Genomic DNA, 24,789 nt, shown 5'->3' with positions numbered 1-24,789 from the left:
GTGCAAGGAAAACAATATTTAGAAAACATAGGTGATTTTAAATTTCTTAATTCAACAATGATTGTGCACTTCAGCAAACAAAGTTTGTGATCTTTGGCAGATAAATGATTATACTTTCAGCAGCAAAAAAGCACAAACCAAATCGCTCTCTTTCTAAAGATATGCAGCGCTTTCAAATGATATTTTTTAAAAATTTCGGAACATTTCATCACATTTTAGCTTTTGTAGAAGTCAAAATAAGTTTATTCTATAAAACAAAATGGTTTATTTATTCCATGGACAATCAAATACCTGTGGGTAAGCAGACTGAGATCAAAAATCCAAATTAAGGATTAGTAAACAGGCATTTAAACTGTCTCGTTAGGTGAAAACATGTTATCATCAACAAGGTTGATGTTGCCGGATAATTCGGTTTTTATGGGTGTATGTTATCGGAAACTCAGGTTAAAAAATTTCTTTCAGCTTTAGAAATATTATTGAGGAAAAAGTCAATTATTATCTGTCAACCCTTGAAAAAAGCAAATAATGTGTTTTAAGGATATCCGATCCTCCGCCAGGAAGGATAACTCTTAAAAATAAGTATTATTTAATTTAAAAAGTCTCAACATATAGCTTGTAATTGAAAACTTTTCATGCAATAACTTTCATTTTATGCATCTTACATGTAATATATGATTTCAAGGTTTTTGAAGTCTTAGAAAGAGTCTTGTAAAAAGTTGACATTTGTTCCTTATAAAAGTAGAAAATAAATACTGCTTTAGATGAATAGGATTTCCTTGAGTCTAGCCTTATAAACAAATGCTTTTTAGCATGACTTTCTTTTTATAATTGGATATGTAGTAGATTAAGGCGACTATCCTTTTACAAAAACATGGTCCAGTAAGACAAAATTAAAAAAAATAATTAATTAATTAATTAACAATAAATTCTGCAAATTGCCCCCCCCCCCCCCCCCCCCCGATCCAAGCATGAGCTCCACCTACACATTGAATTATTAGGGTTTTCCTTTTGGCCGATAAGGAAAAAGAGCACACTGCGGGTGAGACCGATCGACAGGGGGTGTTTATTCCTTCTTGGCCCCTGAAACAACCTCTGATGTTTTAGCTAGAGGTCCGTGTTTACTCTGTTCCAAATTTATATTGTTTCAATGGACTTTTGAACTTGATTACTGTTCGTTCGTTATCTTCATATTTTGTTAAAAATAATTTCATTCCGTCAGTAACGCTTTTTGTAAACTGGTAAAGTCAATATTTTTCTCAAAAATTCGAATTCAAGGTCATATTTGGCCTAACACTCTTTTGGAAAATTCATTTAGCCACCCTTGAGTTTAGATTCATAAACTGATTTATACCAAACTAATACATGTATGTACTTAGTACTAACAAAAGGCGTTTAAGGGTAGATCAAAAATGCAAATTCAACGAATAAAGACGAAGCAAGGAAAACAGAGACGAAAGCTAAGAACAGTGCGTAACTGAAAGGCAACACACAGAAAACTAAGAGTAAATTACTGTGAATTCAGCAATTATTGCGATGCTTTTATATTGCGAATAATGCCACATAAGAATCGCAATAATTAAATCTGGCATTTTATTTTGGTTACAATAGAGATTTGTAATTCAGAGGTTTTTTAAAACTTATACCATATTTTCGAACAGGTGACGATCATACACATTTCAGTAATTATGAGAAATGTCAAAAACATTCAAAACAATACACTCATTTTTTAAAGTTACATATTCTAAAATGACACAAATGATAGCCAAAAATTAGAATTGTGTGCCTGCCACTTCAAATATTTTGATTTATTGAAGATTTCTGTTGTTTCTTTACATTTTTCCTAACCTATGACAACCTTTGTTTCCGATAACAAAAACCGAATTTTCTGATAACAAAGTGAACCATTCAACCGTATTTCCGATAACAACCTGAAAGTGAAAAAACGGAAATTTTTACCCTTTAATTACATCTTTGCGAGATTCCGACGATGCCATATTGTGGACAATAATTAATGTAAGGTAAATATACGAATTTTGAAGAAAGAGGCTATATGCAGCAATGACAATCAAACAAAAACTTGCAAAATATAACAAATTTGACTTTTAAAGTCTTCCCAAGACTCACAGATACTATAATAAGATATATTGGGGCTTTACTTCGTATCTGTATTCATTCCTGTTCAAAAAAAGCACAAACAACATTCTCTGTTTCTATTGTTACAGTGTTTATTTGCCACAATTTACTAATCTGTCAAAAGTTGTTATCCACCGAATGCCCGATAACAACCGAATAGCCGATAACGCGTTGAGCAGTGTGAATACTGGTAAATGTAAGAATTTTGAGTAGGACATGTACAAATTTGAATGGCCTTGGAAAAAATGATAGGTCTACATGCCCAAAGGGCATGTGCTGAAAAAGAATTGTTGTGAAGACTGTAACTAAAGCGACAGTGCCGGGTGATCATATAAAGTCCCCTTTATTACATAATAATTTGGCAAATTATCAACACATCAAGCTCAAATTTCCAACATATCTTAACGGTGAGAATTTTTATTTTTTAAGTTGAAACCTCGTGACCTGTGAAAAAAAATGAAATTTGTATCCAATCTAAAGTCTTAAAATGTATCAAGGTAATTTTTCAATACAAATTTGTGGTTGGGGTTATAAATGAAGGATAAAACCAGAGACCTAGGAATGGAATACTCGGAAGTCTCTGGTATTATTCTACCCCCAACTGGAAGTTGTATCCCATCTCGAGGAATAAATGAGTGGTTTACAATAAAGAGGCTCGACCAGAGATGTCTGAAACGATTTATTTGACAAGAAAAAAGTCTCTCGAAGCGAACGATGTCATTTAAAAGTAGGTTAATGATTGATAATGATACATGAACAAAATACGAGCTTGAAGCGGGGGTGCCTGAAATTGAGTTAGATATCTTGTGGTAAAAATAAGTAGGGATGCACCGTATATGAAACAAGTGCCTGTGATTGATAGTCTGAAATTTCTCTTCACCTAAATATTAAAAGCTTGCAGTGATCGCTATAAATCTATACAACAGTCAAGTTACATACGGTAAACTAACATAAAAACAAGATTACAACAGTCATGATTACAGAAGGTATATTTTGAAGACTTTAGGTCAGTAGGTGAATGTAAACAGGTAAACACACGTGGGACAGTCACCGCAAATAAATGAACCACAAAACGACTTAATTAACATTAAAATGTAAATATTCATCTACACACAGATTTTTGCATAATAATAATAATTTTTAAAAAGTGTAAATTAAAATATAAAATAAACAAACCTCAAACCTTGTAACATTGATTGAGGCTTGTTTCCCTGCAATCTTATTCTGGTTCTCTGTCACTGAAAATGCAGGGAACCAGGCTGCGTTATTAACTCGTACACAGATTTGTTGATACGAACAAACCAAAACGAAATAAAATATTATCATAAAAAATGAAGAATTTCAAATTGCTTGAAAAATTATCTTTATGTAATTTATAATAAATGGTTGTAATTGTATATTAATTTCTATCCATCCATTAAAATTTGATACGTATATCAGCTTATGTATCCATCTGAACAATTATTGATATTACACTCCATGTCACATCTTCATAGTTAAGCCTGTAAGCATGGTAAGTAGGAATCAATTTCAGTTGAAGGGGACCAAAACCAAACATTTTTCAGTTTCATTTGGTGGGGAAGGGGGGGGGGGTATAAACCTCAAATGATCATTTTATCTCTGTCACTGAACTGCTGAAAATAATGAAGGGAACTAGGCTGCGACAATGATTTGTTGACTGAATTAAAATACGAAATAAATTATCATACATACGAAATAAAATAATTTCATGAAAAAATGAAGAATTTCCAATTGCTTGGGAAAAAAAAGAAGCTTTTCATGTATGTGCTTTACAATAAATGGTTGTACTTGTATATTTTCTATATATCCATTAAAATTTCATAGTATCAGTAGTTCACTATTTGTAAACATTAACAATAATATTAAATAAATGTTACACTCACTGTGGCTTTGACTGAGTTACTGTCACATCTTCATAATTAAACGAGAATATTCCCTTCCGTAAATATTGCTATATATATCTGAACTGTTACCAATTAATCTTTCTTTGGTGAAAGAAAACCTCAGGGATGGAGAATAGGCCCGTACGTAATTTAGTTGGAGGGGGGTGGGGGGGAGGGGGGGGTGAGCACAACCAAACAACATTTTTCAGTTTCAGGTTGGGGGTGGCTACAAACCAAAAATTTTTTAATAAGCAAAAGAAAAATACATTATCAGAGGTCATTATTGAGGGGGCCCAAAAGCAAAAGAAAAATAGATCATCAGAGGTTATTATTGAGGGGGCCCAAGCATAAAGGAGCAATGTTTTCTATAGTATACCTAAATTTCAGCAAAATTACAGGGGGCCTGCCCCACCCCCCCCCCCGTTCCTTCAGCCATGTATTGTATCAAATCTGCTTCACCCTGATTCAGATTTTTTTTACAGCATATATATTCTATTAGCAGAGGATCACATTATATTAATAAACAATTATTAAATTACAGCTATTTTTTTTCTTACAGGGTCTGTTTCATTTATACTATATCATGATGATCATGTCCTGCATGTTGTTTACAGAAAGTTTAATTTAAATTCTTAAGCTCGAAATAGCTGCGTCAACTTGCGAGACCATTTTTTTCTACGTTCGGCCTAATCTTTAAATATTTAATTTGTTTGTGGACTTGCATAAAAGAATTAAAAAATATAGGGGCCTATCATTTAACTTTATTTCGAATTTCCTTCAGGATTTTATATACCGAACTATAGTCTAACGATTATTTAAAATCATACTTTTTCTCTTAAAAGCTAAATTACTAGATCTAGGCCAAAAAAAAAAAAAAAACATAAAAAAAAAAAAAACAACAACGAACGTTTGTCTTGTGTATTCTTAATTACAACTTATTACTGTATCATTTTAGTTACTTACCCAAATTTCTCAACATCCATGGTGTTCAGAGGTCATTTTCTGAAAACTGAAGGGGCATTCCGATGGCATTCGGAACAAGTGACGGAAAGCACTTGCTAAGAATTCAAAACATGGTTCATAAATTTACAATATTTTTCCTTTTTAGGTTTTTAACATAAAACCTGAAAAACTAAGTTAAAGAAACAGTCATTTGAACAAATCAAAAGCGGAAAAAATATATATGCTAGATTTTTTGTTTAATTGCATGTTTTTCATGGTCTCCAAAATGCAGAAAAATTATCCTTTGAAATTATACGTAGGTTATAAATTCTTTTCTTTTTTAGGGAAGATGATAGAAATTAGACAACTTTTGAATGTTAAATAACAGAGTTAAAGATTAATAATATTTAATGGCAGACTGTTTATTTATCTAAAAAAAGACATTTGCAATACTGATGAGGTCAAAATAATAGGGAGACCGAAAAAGGTCGCCTTAATCCAGTGGTCTCCCCAAGCCAGAAAATATATCCTCCATGGTCTCCTAAAGCCATATGTCATATATATATATATATATATATATATATATATATATATATATATATATATATATATATATAATGGTTTCAGTTGCTGATAAAACAGTTTGATTCCGTTGTCGAAAACTTTCGATTTACGGTCAGTTTTCCACAAGGAAATCGTAGAGGGTCCCATCTTCTAGATCAGTAATTATTTGGACAGAATTTAATTCATTGGATCAAGATATTTTGTGATAAGCTTATTTATACATAGGTTGAAAGCATATTTTTGTTTAAATTGTAAAATTAAATGCAGTCCCAGAAATGTATTTATTTGTTATAAATATGGTGTACAATGACAATGACAATGAATACATGTACTTAAGATGTCTTGTGTAATTATTTTGTGTAATTAATTGTTATAAAGGAGAGGACGTTCTAAGTTTTAAGAACTTGTGTCCAATCCTTTTGTTGTACCATCTAAACAATAAAATATGTTCAAATCAAATCAAATCAAATCATGTGTTCAAAATATTTTCTTTTACTTTATATTTCTATTAATAGGACATATATTTTCATCTTTGGAAAATCTAAAGTACAACAAGGAGAAAAAAATGGACAATTCTTTCAATAAGATACACTTAACTTACAATGCAAGGACAATTCTCAAATCTATATCATTTTTGATCTTGATCAGTGATTGTCTTAACACACCAACAACGACATCGTTTACAACTATTGTTGAAGATGATGACATTCTGGATGTCACTACAGTTACAGTGAGAAACGAGTCGCAAATGGAATTGTTTGCAAATGCAAGCATCCAAACAACTCTTAAACCACATGATGGCAAGGAAAATGTAAACTGCACTGGAAAATCGTGTGGGATGCATAATACAAGCGATATAAAACAAGAAGTAGATTTAGATAACTTGAATTTGGAACCAAAATCAAACATAATTAATGCTGGGATAGGAAAACCAGAAAATGCGGGCAATGAAACAAATACAGGGACATTCAAGGAACCTGCGGGGAATAACTCAACAGGATATGAAGGTTACTTTTCTTTATCAGCGAAGTCACTAATTGCAATACCTATTGGTATAGCTGTTATGACTACCAATGGTTTAGGGGTTGTGGTATTTTGTAAAAATAGTCATCTGCGAAAAGGCACATATTTTGGCTTGGTTCTGGGTTTATCTGTAAACGACTTTGCTTTTGGGTGTTGTGTATTTCTGCAAGGAGTTCGTCTCATGTTTATAAGCTTGTCAAAATCTTTGGAATTATGTATTTTGTTGAGTGTGATTACTTCTTTAAGCTTAATAATGTCGCTTTATCAAAGCTTCTGTATAAGTTTACATCGATTTCTTGTTATTTCGGAATATGATCGGAATGTCAGACTGTTTGAAAACAAACGGAAATACCTCGTATACATTCTGGGATGGCTTGGAATCGTGGCTACAATATCTTCCCTGGTCTCTCCACCACAACATTATGCTAGCGCTGGGTGTGATTACACAGTTGTTTTCAGCAACCACATTTCCTTATATGGATGGGTTATGGCCTTTTTTGGTGTAATGTTTATATTTATGACTCTAGTGTTATATTGTCTCGCCATGTACGATCTACAGAAACGTTATTCAAACTTGTCTGAAGAAACATCTAAACATGTTAACGAATTGAAAAGAAGGCGACTTTTTCAGTCGATGAAATTGGTCGGTCTTTTATTGCTTTTGCTATTCGTGTTTTCCGGTCCTTATATCGTGGTTCTCTCACTTGATAGCATGAAAGATAATCGAAATTCGGATACAACATTGATTATAATTTTGCTTTTACTTGTAAATTGTAACAGTTTTTTAAATCCCCTTATTTATCTTTTAAATATACAAGAGTTCAAAACTGCTCTCGGACGTCTATTCTGTAGAATTGTATAATTTTCTTTAATACAAGTTGCTGGGTCGCATTGATTTTATCAATGTCGTGTCAGCATATAATATCCCCTTAAAAATTATTAGATAGCATTATGGGTACCATCACTTGATTGCCTTCTTCAGCAGAGATTAATAGCTATTCTCGATGTCGAATTGCGGATTAAGTGGTTTGAGCTTGTTTGGGATAATAGCTATTGTAATTACTTTTGCACGCAGCTGTCTGTCTTAAATGTTTTTAATTAAATTAAAATAATTAACAATTGTTTCCTGTGTCAAAACCCTAAAGTAAAAGGGAGGATGCTCGAGTGCAAAACAAAACTGCTGTAAAGGAGACATTTTAGACATACTGTCTGTGCTACAGTATATTTCAGATGTGATGTAAATTAAATGTGGGTTTTCAAAAACTCCAAAGAACTTTATAAAAAAAATTGTAATTACAGAATTTTTTCTATAAAGTCAATAACGTCAATCTCCAGTGAATCTCCAGGCAGGTGCTCTACCAACTGAGCTATCTGAACAACGGCAATCGAATCCGTCTGACCGCCACAATTTGACGTAGTCATGTACAGATGTAAGAAAATGTTATTGTATTACTAAATGGTCTCAGGAGATTTTGTTCAGCAGATAGTAAGGGACAGTGATACGTTTTATGTCAGCATTTTATTATTATCTACCATATGACGACTGAAATTTACTTAATTCCTTGTTTTGGTATTATAACGCATGTTATACATCGGGCGCCTGTCATCTTTCTTACGAAGGAAATAGTCACATGACATAAACATTATCGTTTTACAATTGATAAGATCAAAATAACACTGTCCATGTCATCAAATACTTATAATTGATACTTGAATGTTACTTTATTGCAAAATTGTGATTTAATAATGTTTTATTTGATGAAATGTTTTTAGAACTTGAATGTGTAGCGTTAGACTGATGTGTACGTATTATTGTTCTGTATTACATGTATAATGCCGTAGATTGTGTGTGTCCGTTTTATTACAGATTGTTTGTTGAACTTATTTTATTCTGTATATCAAATAGAATCTATAGCTCTTACTTTACATATAGAACATTTTTAGAGACACTATTTTCTTTGTATTATAAAAATGTATGTAAAGTAGTTCTGAGGGGCTCAAGAAGGGACAATTATTCATTGGTTAGTTTTGATCACGTGGCCATTTTAGAAGTCTTCATCAGCATTTCATGTCATCAATATCGATGACTGTTTAATGCAATTGCGACTTAGGTAAAAAGCGTGTAAATTTTAGTACAAAGTAGCGTACAATTCTCCACTGCACGTACACTGCAATCCATTAATTTATTAGGCTATAAATGTCAAATTCATATTAACTTATTTAATATACCTGGGAGATGAGTGTTGTCTACGGAACTCATACTCATAGATGTATATGACTGTTTTGTTACATATACTTCATTGAAATCCTTATTAAATGAAATATTTGAAACGAGAAATGGAACTTGCTTATCATTTACAAAAATCTGAAGGACAGTTAGTATGAAGAGGGATGGCAGAGGATACTCCTTTTTTTTATTTGACAAATGAGTAGTCCTGCAGATAAAAGTTGTAAGCCGATTAGCTCTAGACAGGGTGCCAAGGAAGCTTGCAATGTTATTAAATATCACCAAAAGTTGAATGAAAATGTTTTGGTACTCAAGAAAAATTGCTAGAACTACAAAATAGTGTTAATAAAAGTTGTTGATTTGATAGCAGAGTCCCCTTCAGTGGCTTTAAAAAATGGAGGAAAAAAACCTTCAATACACATAACGGAAAATAAAGTGAAATTCTTGCTTTTTACCTTATTTATCAAAGGAGAACACAAAACTTCGATGTTTTCAGCTTGAATTTTTTTTTTATAAACAGCAAATTTATGGAATGCAAACATTTGATGGTATTTCTGCCCCCCCCCCCCCCTCCACTTGACTATGGTGTTCCGTTGGGGCCACTCGCACCTTCGCACTCTCGCCTTTAGGGCGAAGATGCGGGAGTGCGAAGGCGAAGGAGCGAAAGTGCGAAGATGCGACGGCGAAGCGCGAAGGCGAAACTGCGAGGGTGCGAAGGCGAAGGAGCGATACTAATATCGCACTTTCGCCTTCGCAACTTCGCACTTTCGCCTTCGCAGTTTACTTCTGTGGAGCTCTTTATCGTTATGAGTCAATTTTAGTGGGCTCTTGGATGTTATTGGTACGCATGCGCTAGATTAGTTAGACGGCGCCAAAATGGATGCCAAGCAATGGTTGGAATTCGTTGTACAATGACATTTTTACTAATAAATATACACTTGCTATTTTATGAAACGAGAAATAGTGTAATTGATCACTGGACACTCTAATTTTATATACAATGGTAGATTATACAATGTAATGATGGTAAATGAATGTTGTAACTGGTGCATGGTGGAGGAGCAAAATTATATATAGATATATATATGTATTCGTAGTGGTGGTGTGCATCCCAGTCTCAACTAAAGGACAGGGAACATAAAATTTTATCATGATCAATAAACTGTAAAAAGTTTGATTTTGATATATCCTGGTGTAATATAAATGTGCACATATGCAATAGATATACTTCGATCTACTTTGTAAGCATACGATAGAGAACTCCACAAAAAAAAAGGCGAAGGCGAAAGTGCGAGGGCGGAGGTGTGAAGGCGAAGGAGCGATACTAGTAGAAGTACAGTACGGAAGTAAAATGCGAAGGCGAAAGTGCGATATTAGTATCGCTCCTTCGCCTTCGTACCCTCGCAGTTTCGCCTTCGCATCTTCGCGCTTCGCCTTCGCATCTTCGCCTTCGCAACTTCGCACTCTCGCATCTTCGCCCTAAAGGCGAGAGTGCGAAGGTGCGAGTGGCCCCAACGGAACACCATACTTGACAGATAATTATGTGGACTTGTCAGATCTCTCTGTTGTCTTGTCAGATAATCAAGTCGACTTGACAGATCTTTTTGTTAACTTGTCATTTATTCATGTGTTTAAAAATTCAACATGAAAATGTATCCATGCCAGTTTAGGCAGTCAATTGGCAAAATATTTTTCTGACAAGTCGACATAAGTATCTGACGAGTCAACATAAAGATCTGACAAGTCAATATATTATCTGACAAGCCGACATAATTTTCTGATAAGTCGACATAATATTCTACAAGTAAACATCATTATCTGACAAGTCGACAAAACATCTGACAAGTCGACTTGTCAGAAAATTATGTCGACTTGTCAGAAAATTATGTCGTCTTGATAGAAAAATATATTTACTTTTCATGAAATGATGTCGACTTGTCAGATATTATGATGACAAGTAGATGTCAGTTAGTGGTTTTAACTTGCTTAATAACAAGATACCAAGTTCCTGGTCCTGATGATTTGATGACAAGTCGACATAATTATCTGACAAGTTGACATAAACATCTGACAGGTCGACATAAATATCTGACAAGTTGTGGCAGAAATATGCCACCATACAAACCAGATGAAACAGAACAATTCTTTTTGTCATGATACTAAAGAAACAATCACTTATACATTCTATTTGTGTCCTTTTTCCGTTCCTATGTGGTTATGTAAAGGATCAAACTTTGGAGATCAGGTCTTCCAACAATCTATTGGAATTCGCATGGGTACCAATTGCGCCCCCTTATTAGCAGACCTATTTTTGTATTCATATGAAGCAGAATTTATTAAAAAACTTCTACATGAGAACAAGAAAACACTTGCTGTGGCCTTCAACTCGACAAATCGATATATCGGCGACCTATTATCAATTAACAATAGTTACGTTCATTCATATGTCGACTCGATATATCCCAGTGAGCTTGAAATAAAAGATACCACAGATTCTGACACATCTGATTTTACTAGAAAAGAAGTTAATGGTAACCCAACAACAAAGCTTTATGATAAACGTGATGTCTTCAACTTTTCAATCGTCAACTTCCCTTACTTATGTAGCAATATACCCTTATCACTTGCATATGGGGTTTATGTCTCTCAGTTGATTCGATACGCAAGAGCATGTTCTACGTATGAACAATTTCTAAAACGAGACAAGCTATTGAAAAACAAGTTGATGAAACAAGGATATCAACAGTCTCGTTTGAAGTCATCATATTGCAAGTTTTACGGTCGATACATTGAGTCTGTCATCACATGCAATCTATCATTGAGTCAAATGCTGACTGATGTTTTTCATACTAATTGTTAGGCCATTAGTTATACACTTAACTGTCTATGGATTGTTCCGGGTTTTTTCCGATTATGACAAGGAGCACACGGTGGGTGTGACTGGTCGGCAGTGGATGCTCACTCCTCCATGGCACCTGATCCCATGCACCTCTAAATTTTGAGTTCCGTGTTTGCTCTACTCCAAATTTGTATCGTTTTATTGGACTTTCGAAATTGAATACTGTTCGTTATCTTCATATTTCATACAAGTAGAATATATATGTATATATGATTGTATTTATTACATTTTCAACGGGGGATAATGTAATTTATCCGTCAAATAAAACCGATTTGTTATCCCTTTTAAAAATCCTATTCTATTTCAATTTATCCTACAGAAAAGCCTAACATCTTAAAAAATTTTCATGAACCATCCAAAATAATAATTTATATTTACATTTCCAAATATTTTTCCTTAAGATTCTTTGCATATTAGAAAAAGTTCATGTTCTCATGAACTACCGTGGGATGAGTAAGAATATTTCCATTGTGAAGCGACTGAAGTAAAAAAAAAATAGTGCAAACTTTTATGAAAAATGATCGTTGAATTACAAAAATATGTGGTAAGTCATCAGAAAAATAATGTAAATATAAGATATAATGATTTAAATTTTTGAGAATTCATGAGGTACATTCACGTCTGCATATTTATCATGAAGCGCTAGCGCGCTTCATGAAATATGTCGGCGTGAAACGTTGAAACGCCGTAGTTCATGTCCTCATGAATTCTCAAATTCATCTCTTAAATATATAATGTTGAACCTTTCGGTAAGATGTTGGACCGATACAGTGTTAAGTATTTTACGATCCATTGAACCTCAGATTTGGAGAGATCGTCCAACAAAAATCAACAAGTTATATCAACAATTTATATATAGTTTCTACAGACTATGCCTAAATAAGTTCAGCATTTTGACTGTTCCGGCGACTGTTGGACTAGAACTGTTAAAAAAGACTATTGACCGATATGACATTATATGGCGCTAAAACGGCTTTTATACGGAAGCTGGTATGTGCCAGGTAGAAAAAATATTTTATCTGGCGGCCGCCAGATAAGTTTCTGCAGGGACCTAGTATATAGGCCCCTGGTTTCTGGCGGCCGCCAGATAAATAGATCTGGCGGCCGCCAGAAGGTTAACTGGCGGCCGCCATATAATTTCTGACGGCCGCCAGAAAATTATCTGCCTTAAAATCATCAAGTCTGAAGTCCCTCAGTTTTTTTTTCAACTGAAGCAAACCTACAGGTACAATACAAAAATAAAATATGCTATACTTCTTTCCAAAAAACCCTATAAAAATAGTGAAGAACGATTTTCATAGCAATAAGTCTACCTTCCTGATGATTAATACTATGAACCAACTATTATTCACCAAATTTTTTTATTCACGATTTGTAAGTTTCAAACTTATCCGCGTCGACTAGTTTTGCGACCGAGGAAATATTCCACATGAATACATAAGGAATACGTTATATTTCCATTAGTGAACTCTTCAAAATTAGAGGCGCGTTTGGTCGTCTGACTGGGACAGCATGGCGTTGCGGATAATACAAAACATGCCAATCTCAATCCAATTTTAAATGTTAAATGTATTTGTCATTCCAATCAAAGAATAGAAGAACTAAAAGACATATGTAAGAGAGCGAGAACCCTAAATTTATCATCCATTAATAAAAAAAAATACGACATTTCCGAGGCATGTGTATTGTATTTGGAGGTACCATACGATGAATAGATACATACGATCAAAAATAGATATAATTTGATATCGTTGTCATTCCTACTCTTGATGTATATAAAGTTCACAACAATAAAATATTTCATTTGCATTTTCTTAAGATTTGTTCATCGACATTCAACATATTGTTTACATGTTTATGTTACGTTTGTCCCAGAAATCCCGCGAGATTTGTACATTTTCCGACTTTTTCACAAAAGAGCGCACTAAGACGTATAACTCTTCCATAGTGGAAATAGAACGTATTGAATAGTTTGCGGTGAGAAATATTCGTCAGTAAAGCAAGGTCGCGAAACTCGCGTATATTTCTTGCACGTGAATAAAAGTTGGTTTACAGTACTTAAAGCTGAACACAACTGGTAAATTTTCGATATTACTAACTGCGATATCAGCACCGGGGTATACTCTTCGCATTCGTTACACCTGACTGCTTTATTGTCACGGGTATCGGCGTGGAATGGCGACCCGTAATAGTGCTGGTCATCTAGCATTACCTTTGTTTACATTTTATTGCAGTAACGTGTATTTGTGTTTGTATCACTGCACTGATCTGTGCAACTGTTGTAAGTTTCTTTGGTATCTTACTCTCCTGCATTAGAAGAAGTACACAGTTATTTTTTTGTCGGTACCGAGTGCTGTATAGCATACGTCCGTCTACACCGGTGACGATTGATTACACTGAACAGTGAGTAAGTGAGCGGCTTTATATAGCGGCCCTTAGATATAGCGAGAGACCAATCGAATATGGCGGACACATTCCTTTTACGAATCGTGTTCAGCTTTAAAAAGTACACTGTACGCTAGACTTATATATATCCTCTCAGATTTGTACAACAACAAAAAATATATTTGCTTCTCTTCTTTATTTTGTTTACTTATACCTGCTCATTCACACAGTTACATAGGAAAGAAGGGGAAAATATTCACATTAAATTCCTGTCAAATATAAAGGGAATATTTTTTCAATCAAAACGAAGGTGGGGAAGTCAGCGAAAGTTGACCATTTCAGGTACACATATAAGAGAACTATTTAGTCACCCAAGCATATCTAAACAAACGGAACAGAACAGGATCTGTATTTACTGAATCTCTGAGGAACATTTGTAACTAACTTGGCAATGTTCTTATATTTTGATTGCATTACAGCCTCAACAATAGCACAGTAAAAACAGTGGTTGATAATTTTAAACTGTTACTTCATAAATGAAAATTAGAGGTACTGTGAGCACTGAACTCACAAAATGATACCCCCACCCACCCCGCTCCCATGAATATAATGGCAAAGTCCATTTTATTGCTGTGAAAACTCGAAATATCAGTCTGATCAGAACATTAAATAGAAGATGCACAACTGAACAATGTAATAAAGATTCTGTGAAGTCTATTCAGTGGTATAGGAGGAAATGTGCTAAGAGGTGGGTCCTCCAATGATATAGAAAGAATGGCAGTGTCCATGTTTTGCTATGGGAAGCCCCTAATTCCTGTCCAATCAAAAGGTAAAATAGAAGGTGCACAATGGCACTATGTGACAAAGATTCTGTGAAAGTCTCATGCAGATAAGAGATGGGAACCCCAAAGTGTATGGATATACGGAAGGATGTATGGATAGACATCTCATCACTATACTCCATCCCCCCCCCCCCCCAGCTTGATTAGCCCATATATATAGTATCATGTATTACATGTTTAGTCATACATACTGATATCACAGTCACAATAATAACATTCTATGGCATACATGGTGTCAAGGGGAAGTAACTACATGCTGTTTGGTGATAGAATCAACTTGTCATCTAACCTTATACATATCTCTAACTCCAGTGACAATAAGAGTAAACCATTTTGCTGTATATTTCTTTCATTCTCTTCTCATACAACATAATGCCAATTTTCCATGTACGCATTGTATAACATATGCCTAGTGATTACATGTACACTCAAAATAACTCACATAAATATATACAAAGAAGTCACTGGACTATTGTTTCATAAATGCAGATGAAAGATTCACATATTTAGTTAATCAAAACCTAAACCTATTATGTACATTTAGTATCACATAAAAAGATCATATTTACACATTTTGCTTGAAGCAGGCAACAAACTACAGGGTATTATCAAAATTCATCATCATCAGTAGACTTATATCATACAAAATCTATACAGGGTATTATCAAAATTCCTCATCATCAGTGGATTCATCACCAACAAACCAGAGATCCAGGAGAACATTATCCAGCTCAGCTTCCAGTTCTAACAGAAAGAGCTGATCCAGGCGATTGTCATATTCCTCCAGAAAGTCCCAAAGGTTGATGCGGCCCATCACGTCAATATCACCCTCAGCATTCTGCCTTCTACGTCTGATGCGAGGCTTAGGTTCCGCGATTGTCCCGTCAGGGAGAGCATGGAGATAGAAACACTTGTCATTAAAGGGGCAGTCTCCAGAACCTTGCTTGAAATACTTGCAGGATTTATTACTGTCAAAAAAAAATATATGTTTTGACATTTTTGACATCTAAAATGATCATGTTAATACGAGATCCTACTTTCCTCTTTTAAAGTTTGAAAGGAAAAAGGAGGAGAGGTTTTAATTCTAACATAAAAAGATGTATATACAATGGTATATACAGAATTTTATATTAATCAATCACATTATAATATCGTATGTGAGCTGGAATTGCTTCTCTTCTTGGAGGCTGAGTAATAACGACAAGAGTGATAATGTCTCTGATATTCAGATAAAATATAGGGCTACAAAGACACATTCAGATACAAATTTAGTGCTTATTTTACAGCTCCTGACCTCATCCTACCAGATATTTGTTTTCCATACCTTAGTGCTTTTTTGTAGCGAGCAATCAGTTTATATATCTCCTAACCTCATTCTATCACGTATTTGTTTTACGTACCTTAGTGCTTCTTTGTTTTACGTACCTTAGTGCTTCTTTGTTTTACGTACCTTAGTGCTTCTTTGTTTTACGTACCTTAGTGCTTCTTTGTTTTACGTACCTTAGTGCTTCTTTGTTTTACGTACCTTAGTGCTTCTTTGTTTTCGTACCTTAGTGCTTCTTTGTTTTACGTACCTTAGTGCTTCTTTGTTTTACGTACCTTAGCGCTTCTTTGTAGCCAGCGATCAGTTTATTCTTCTCCTCGTCTGATTCTACCCAGTATTTGCTTGGTGTTACAAAGTTAGAGCTAACTCGACACTCTGGACAAGCTCTACAGAAAGAAATATTTTGACTTGAAACAATTATATAAAAGCAAGAGGCCCATGGACCTTGATGGTCACCTGAACAACACAACTCAATAGTTTCACATAAATAATCCCCCAACTTCTTTAGAGTTTCTCTGATACAAATTTGCAACATATTGTAATATTTTACTATTGTCCCCCAATGACCTTGACCTTCCCAGATATACTTGAATAACCACAATATATGCCAAGTGTTCATTTTTAATGACTTCATGTTTATATATTATAGCCCAAAGTTGACTTCCATGTTTTTATTTCTGAAGACCTTGGCCCAATAAATTAGTACCATGACTGACACTTAGGTCATAGACATTAAGGCACGTCCAACCAAATCAGACTAGTAAAAGTATGGTTCAGTCTAGTTCATTTTGCTTCAAGGTAGCCCTACTAATGATAGATCGTATAAAAATATTTCTATCAAAGATCAAATGAAGTAAAACTTGCCACAAAATTTACAGATTTTTCTTGTTTAACGATGTATTAGATCAGGTTTCACTTTCATTTTTCGATCCCAAAGCAAAATAAAACAACCATGAAAACTCTACTTGTTTTAATGTACACCAACAGTTACTGATTATAAGTCCTTGATTTAATATACTATTAACAATTATTCAATACACTATTATTAGCATACATATCATTATTTCATTAATCATGCCGCCATTTCTCTTCTAAGATTTATCCTTCCTGCAAGGTCATTTTAATTATGACAACTGTTGCATGGTATATGTTTTAATTTAACCAGTCATATAACTAAATCAAGTTGAAATACAAAAAATCTCCTATTCATATATTTTCTTGAACTCAATAAAAAGAAGTTTATTACATTATTTTCTTTGCACCAAAACCAACTTATGATAAGCATCGATTTGATTACATTGACAATGTTATTCGACAGTTATTTTTTTTTTTCATGCTCATATTCTTGTTTATTAATTCAGTGAACCAGGGATGTAAGGTCAGATCTAGTCAAGTTGAGGTCAAGTCTTGTAAAATTTTCATGTCCTAGTCTAACTGGTTTAGTTTATTCATTTGTTTTAATGATTAACAACATCTCAAAATGCACAATAATTGTATGATTCTAGTGATCTAACTTCTAACCAAAAAGATGGAAGAATAGCAAAAAGGATAACTTGAATGATGATATTTCCTTTTTTGTTACTTTTATGAATGAAGCACAGGCACATGTTTCGGTAATAAATTTTTAACCCATAGTATAATAATAACACAAGGTATCTAACTCCGAATTACACAGAGTACCCCCCTCCCCCAGAATCGCACTCATTTACACTTTCAGAGGAAATACACTGACAAACTGTTTATACCTATGTTTTCTACGATAATTTATCTACACAACCATATATGGCATGCTTGTCTTTATTTTCTTTAGTCTCCATAAACAGCTTCAAAACTCTGCTCGTCGAGTGGAAAAGTCGAATTCAACCATGAAATGATATGTGCTAATCGCCTAATCCCGCACAGAGATTTTGATTGGCTAAAAATCTGTTTCTAAAATTACATCGGATAAACATCTTAATGTTTTCAGGGAAAATCAGACGTAAACAAGTTCTATTTACTCATGCAATATTTAAACACTGGAATTGAATTTTTAAACCCACTCATTTTTTAATTTTGTTCTCTGTGCGGGATTAGCACATACCGTTTCATGGTTGAATTCGACTTTTCAAACTTTCAAACTGTTTGGCACCTCTCCACTTTCTGATACAGGACAGACAGAAGATGTGACTACAGTCAGACATATTCTATGTGTGTGTCTGTGAGTGGGGGTGGGGGCTAATTACCTGACTATCTTCCTTTCAAACTGTTTGGCACCTCTCCACTTTCTGATACAGGACAGACAGAAGATATGATTACAGTCAGACATGATACCAAATCTCTGTTCTGTAGGGGGCTGCTTCTCCATCACAATGTCCATACAGATTCCACACGCCTTATCTTTACTCCGGGCAATGGCAAAAGAATGTTCCATGTTTTCCTCCAACTCTGCTTCACACATCTGTCAAATAATACATAATGAATACAAGAATTTCTGAAACAAGTATCACATTTTGACCACAAACCATGGTTTCCGCAAAATTCATGTACTTATTTAAGGACTTGTTAAATCCATTATATTTACACCACAAACCATGTTTTTTTTTTTTTTTTTTTACAAAATTCATGTACATGTATGTATTCAAAGACTTGTAAAATTCTTTGCTGATGTCCACAGATATTTGATATATTTTGGATCAAAATATAATACAAAAATAATATAATATGGAAATTTTCATCCTAGGTTACACTCTGAGAAGTAGTATCCAATGAAATATAGTCCCCAACCTTCATGTGTTCCTCTCTTTGAATTTTGTCTGTTGGGTGCAGAACAGCCAATCCACACATCTCACACATGTCTCCATGGATATACTCGCACTCCGAGTCATAGGGACACACCCCTTTTGCCAAATATGGGCACAATAACTGCCCACTAGAGACAGGCTCCTCTCCATAACACAATGACAAATCGGATTCTTCATCTTTGGTGGCTTTGGCATAAGATGCTGGTACTATGGAGAGAAATAAATCGATAGAGTGTTTTTTTTAATCAGTATCGAGTCCTGTCATGTGTTTTGTCATGTTTTGGTACCTGGATTTTTGATCAGTATGGTGTCCTGTCATGTGTTTGTCATGTTTCTGATGATATCTGGATTTTTTATCAGTATGGAGTCTTGTCATGTGTTTGTCTTGTTTCTGAAGATGTCTAGATTTTTTCTATCAGTATGGAGTCCTGTCATTTGTTTGTCATGTTTCTGATGATATCTGGATTAATTTGTATCAGTATAGAGTCCTGCCAGTGTGGATGTCAGAGTACAATCGAAACTTCTCGGGCCTTTCCAACAAGCGGAAAAACAACCTCGAATGTGTTACGCAGGCGTCCATGACAACCCCCCTTTTCATAAACTTTGAAATAAATGTAGGGAGACCTCTTATCTGTAGAGTTTGGAACTCAACTTTATTGAATGTAAAGATATTACCTTAAATATACTACAGGAGTGACTTCTAACTCTGTCTTTCCAATGCTTTAATAAATAGGAAGCGACTCCATTTTGTATGAATTTTTAACATCCGGTGATGTTAATACATTCGAGGTTGTTTTTTCCGACCTCCGACAGAAAGACCCGAGATGATGCGATTGGTCAGAGTATGGATAAAAAAGAAAAAGGGGAATAACTCATTTTTTTTTCAACTTGGAAAAATGAAAAAAAAAAGTGTTCCCCCTTTCAATACATGCATAAAATTGATCCATGTGGCAGTGTTAAATACAGCAGTGTCTGAGAATTGAGATTACTACTTTCTGGCCTTCAAGTACAATTTTATAAAAAATCATGGCACTCTTATTTCTATAAATTACTTATCAGTTAGTATCATTTATAAAATGATACAAGGAAATCAAAAATAAATCTATAAATCATATATTATAATATAAAATAAATACTGTAATAAATCACTTGACTAAAAGAGAACCTGCAGCTTAATCATACAAAGAACTTACTTGAGGAACATATATATGGTTTTCCAGGAACAAACTCTGTAGCCTTGACCCACTGCTCGGGAGGTTTAGGGGTGGAAGGCAGCTGTGACGTATCTGATTGACCCCCTTTCTTCAATGATGTCATTTTCAGTTGTGATAATTCTGTTTTATTTTGTACAGGATTCATTATTCGTTGAACTGGAGTAGGTTTCAGAGCTGGTGGTTTGGGTTTGGAGTGATCATATCTGTTGATTTCAAATAAACCATAAAGAAATCAAAGGATTCAATGAAAATGTTGTACCTTACCAAAAAAATAAGTCCAGAGATCCAGATGTGATAATAAAAATGATAAATACTTTGATTTAAATGAGTAAGGCTGGAAAAGCTGAGGAGAGTGTATTATATCTTTGCACATTTGTATTTTACAGCACTCAAATATTTGTTTACTGTCCCCACAAACCAAAGAATTATTGTATCTTGAGTTAACTGTATACTTTGTCGTACATGTATTATTGGACAGGGTAATAAAAAATGAGTTTCATGTGTAAAAATGTCCACTGGATGCCAAATTGAGCATTAAATATTTAAAAATAATCTGAAAATAGCAAAAAAAGAATCAATGACATAATTTGTCAATGTCTTAATTGTAACCATGGTAACTTGGCAAAATTCCATGAATTAAAATTAATTACAAAGCAAGTGTTTTGAAACAGGGATCATAAAAGCTGAACACAACTTGTAAAAGGAAAATATTTATTCTTCTCTGTCATATTTCTCTATGAAAGCATCTTATTCTTGAGCCACTATATAAGCCCCTGACTTCCCCAAGGATCAAAGTATTTTGCTGTACAAATCCAACCTGTGTGGATGTGTCTTATATCGCCAATGTTACTCGGTCATGATACAATCTTTAAATGAATGCAACAATATCACATCAGGAGAAAAAGTAACATCAATTACATAGGTCAATTCACTTTAAAAACAAGCACAAAATACATGTAAAAACAACAAAATCAAATGTTAACACTAAGACAATGTAATAAACACTACACACAGGCCATGAGTGCCAGGTGAAGGGTATATATACCCTAATGCTGTTATGGGAGATAGGAAAACTAATATGGCATACATGGCTGTTTACCAGTTGTTTCACCTTTAATATCACCACTACAGAGAAATTCAGGGTAAGTCCTATTTTCACAGCCATAATATCATCCTCACAATGCCGGCAAGCGGTAAATCTAGTCTTCCCGACTCCCGACGCCCGACTCCCAACGGTCCCGGATTTTGGTTTTTTTGGTGATTTCTTTTTTATCGATGCACAGAAATTCTTCAAACTTTTCAGGCACATTTTTTAAGTTTAAATGAATTCATTAATACATAAAAACCTTTACCAATTTACGTATGTAATACTGAATCAGCAGTATCACCTGCCAAAAAGCGGTAAAACTAGTACTCTGTTATAAATGCGAAAACCAAAGACGGACATCGATACATAACGGAGACGTGAGGTTTCGTAGATAATATTATTAAAGATAATCAAAAAAATATTGATATTAATTGGGAAGATATTTTTTCTCAAAAAGATGGATTTAGTATTTCAGTGCATGCGGGAATAATTGCATGGTGTTATCAATAAAAAAAAAAAAAAAAACATTTTAATTCTATAATAATCCATAATATCAAAGTGATTTTAAAGTCAGGTTCTTTAAGACATTTTTTATCATAGAAAATTTATTTAATACAATTATCACTTCAGTAACTAAAGCTATATTTTAGCACTGTCAGCTTGGATAAAATAATTAAATTCCTAATCATCTGATACAGTTCAAAGTGAAGAGATATACAGTCCAAGCTATAGTAACTTGGTTGTGCCAGGGAATACTGTTAGATGATTCATAAATTGTATGCATGTTTTTTTTTTTTTAAATCTATTGCATTTAATAGGGTAAACATATAATTAATTAAAATGCAAACGTAATTCCAAAAGATGTGACTAAAATGAAATATAAAATATAATATTTTAATTAGATTGAAAATCTGAGGTAGAACCACGTTCACGTCGTAGAGCCTGGGAACACATTCAAACATGTTGTGGCAAAGTTCTACAAGTGTGGGGTTTTTGTGCATGCAAATTAATTGGCATGTAAATGAGGTTTTCCTCTTATTTCTTTAAAAAATTTATACTTCAATTTGTTGTATTTAATCGCGATTCTACGAGAACAGCGACGTCCGTCTTTGGTTTTTGCATTTATAACAGAGTACTAGATTTACCGCTTTTTGGCAGGTGATACTGCTGATCCAGTATTAAATACGTAAATTTATTAAGGTTTTTATGGATTAATGAATTCATTTAAACTTAGAAAAGGTGCCTGAAAAGTTTGAAGAATTTCTGTGCATCGATAAAAAAGAAATCGCCAAAAAACCAAAATCCGGGACCGTCGGGAGTCGGGCATCGGGAGTCGGGAAGACTAGATTTACCGCTTGCCCACAATGCCAGGGGTCCTGAGTCAACACATTGCCAAGGGACCCCTGGCCAATTTCATTCAATATTTCAGAGCTTGCTTCTCTCATTGAGAAGCACCAATCAAATTCAAGCTTTCATAAATAGTTAGATAATGTAAATAGAAAGGATTCAACTTGACTCCTCAAATGCATGTGTTACAAGTTGTTTATCAAAGAACAGCTTAACATGATTGGTTGAGAGATAAGAAAAACAATCAAGATTTGTAATTTTTTCAAAAGATGTTGCTACAGTCAGCCCATGAAATATTGAATGAAATTGGCCAGGGGTACCACGGCAACGTGTTGACTCAGGACCCCTGGCATTGCGAGGAAGCCATAATACAGTTGAACTTCGGTATCTCGAACATGGATATCTTGACTACATTGGATATGTCGAAGTGATTGGAAAGTCCCAAGCCCTTTTTCTTTAAGTATTTTACCCTCAATATCTTGAACCCATGGATATCTCAAAGTTTTTTTCTGGGTCCCATCGAGTTTGAGATAATGAAATTTAACCGTATAAGCTGAGGGCAATATTGCCCAAATTTCCCATCATATTCAAGGGAAAATTTGGGGAATGCATATAATTGGTATGTTTGCAAAAGGTGTAAAATAAATCTCCTTGTTTCCTTCATTGCAATTGATGCATTGCCTCATTGACATTGTGACAAGTTGATTATCCAACACCCCTAGGACTAATATGTTATGTCATGTATGAAAGATTATTGTTTAATTTCTTCACTGAGCCATCCATACGATACCTGCATCCTGCTCCATATGAACATCTTCCAGCTAAATAGTAACGACAGACATTGGATGGTTTTGCTGCTTTGTCATGTGCATAGTGACAGTCACTTCCTTGACGACAAACACCGTGAAGATAATACCTGCAAGATTTAGCAAAATAATTTACTTGTATCACATTTACTTTTATAAGAACTGAACTCTTAATTATATGAAATCTTTTTTTTTTTATTTTTTTTACAAATGATATTTCTTTTTATTTGATGGCTTTAGTGCAAATATTGCTGTTGTAAAGTGATTCAAACTTTACAGTGATGAATTAACCTGCATATAAGTTCTGTTTCATCACTAATAATGCAAATTTAAAACATGCATAAAAGAAGATCATGGAGACATGGTCTTTCGTGAAATCTTAAGAAGTTTTTTTTAAATCCTGTCATTATGTAACAATTTATTCTGTCTTGTAAGTAATTTGTAATACTGCTGCCTATTTGCCGTCGATACCTGCACTGAATACGTGATGCCCAAGGAGGAGTATCTACTCCACCTTCTGCCATTCTTTCTCACTGTTGAGCAACTTTATCCGAAACTTCGTGGCTCTTCAGGTTGGATGTTTTAAGCATGTTGAGCCCGATGTAGTTAAAATTAAAATTTTATTATTTTTTTAATTTCATTTAGGCTAAGCTTGCAGTTTTGTTTTATTTTGATATTTATTAATAAGTAAATTGTCCCCATTCTATAGTAAGACTAAAGGTTGTAATTTATGGTTAATCTTAATTATACGAAACGCGGCTAGCTAACTATTGTTTATATTTTTTCGCGCTTACGAAGTTGTTTACGATTTTTTTAAGGTGGTCAATGACATTTCGACGTGAGTTGTTATATATGAAATTTTTAATGATGCAAGCACTGTATGGTAACATTGAACAAAATTGGAAATGTCTTTTTAGGTCATATTTCATTCTGACGTCAGCAAACGGGAGTTTTTACAGCTATGCACCACTGCTGATGCACAGCGAGAGATTAGTGTAAAACAAATGGAGTAACACATTGGGGATGGATTCTCATGGATGTGTTTGGTATGCTGATCCAAGATTTTTGCAATTTACTTTTATATCTACAACTTAAAATTGTTGATCTTCATAATTCATGTAGCAATATAATGTTTTGAGAAGGAAAATGATCAATCATGCTCTTGTTTTACGTGAAGCTGAATTTATTCAAGGTCGTTGTTGTGTAATATATGTTTATGGTAAACACTCACAGTATACAGTGTTTGCATTACAATTGATCTGCAGCGATTATATGACCTCTCTGCTGCAGCATTCCACATGCACTTGTCTTG

At 34.1% G+C, this 24,789-nt stretch overlaps 1 protein-coding gene across 1 annotated transcript; it reads right to left on the bottom strand.

Moving 5' to 3' along the window:
- Positions 1-14,258: 14,258 nt before the first annotated feature.
- Positions 14,259-24,043, bottom strand: LOC133203688 (probable E3 ubiquitin-protein ligase makorin-1). The gene is made up of 7 exons (XM_061339460.1): positions 23,949-24,043; positions 23,462-23,587; positions 20,217-20,440; positions 19,007-19,230; positions 18,466-18,680; positions 16,519-16,629; positions 14,259-15,887 (listed from the first exon to the last, which is right to left on the bottom strand). Exons 1-7 carry the CDS (start codon positions 23,999-24,001, stop codon positions 15,584-15,586), a joined length of 1,257 nt encoding a protein of 418 aa, XP_061195444.1. The 5' UTR covers positions 24,002-24,043; the 3' UTR covers positions 14,259-15,583.
- Positions 24,044-24,789: the final 746 nt, after the last annotated feature.

This window comes from Saccostrea echinata, unplaced genomic scaffold, assembly GCF_033153115.1.
Source record: "Saccostrea echinata isolate AGI-Se365-2 ecotype Australia unplaced genomic scaffold, CSIRO_AGI_Sech_v1 ptg000051l, whole genome shotgun sequence".
NCBI lineage: Eukaryota > Metazoa > Mollusca > Bivalvia > Ostreida > Ostreidae > Saccostrea > Saccostrea echinata.
The sequence above is the reverse complement of the archived record's forward strand: the minus strand, read 5'-3'. Positions and strand labels throughout refer to the sequence as shown.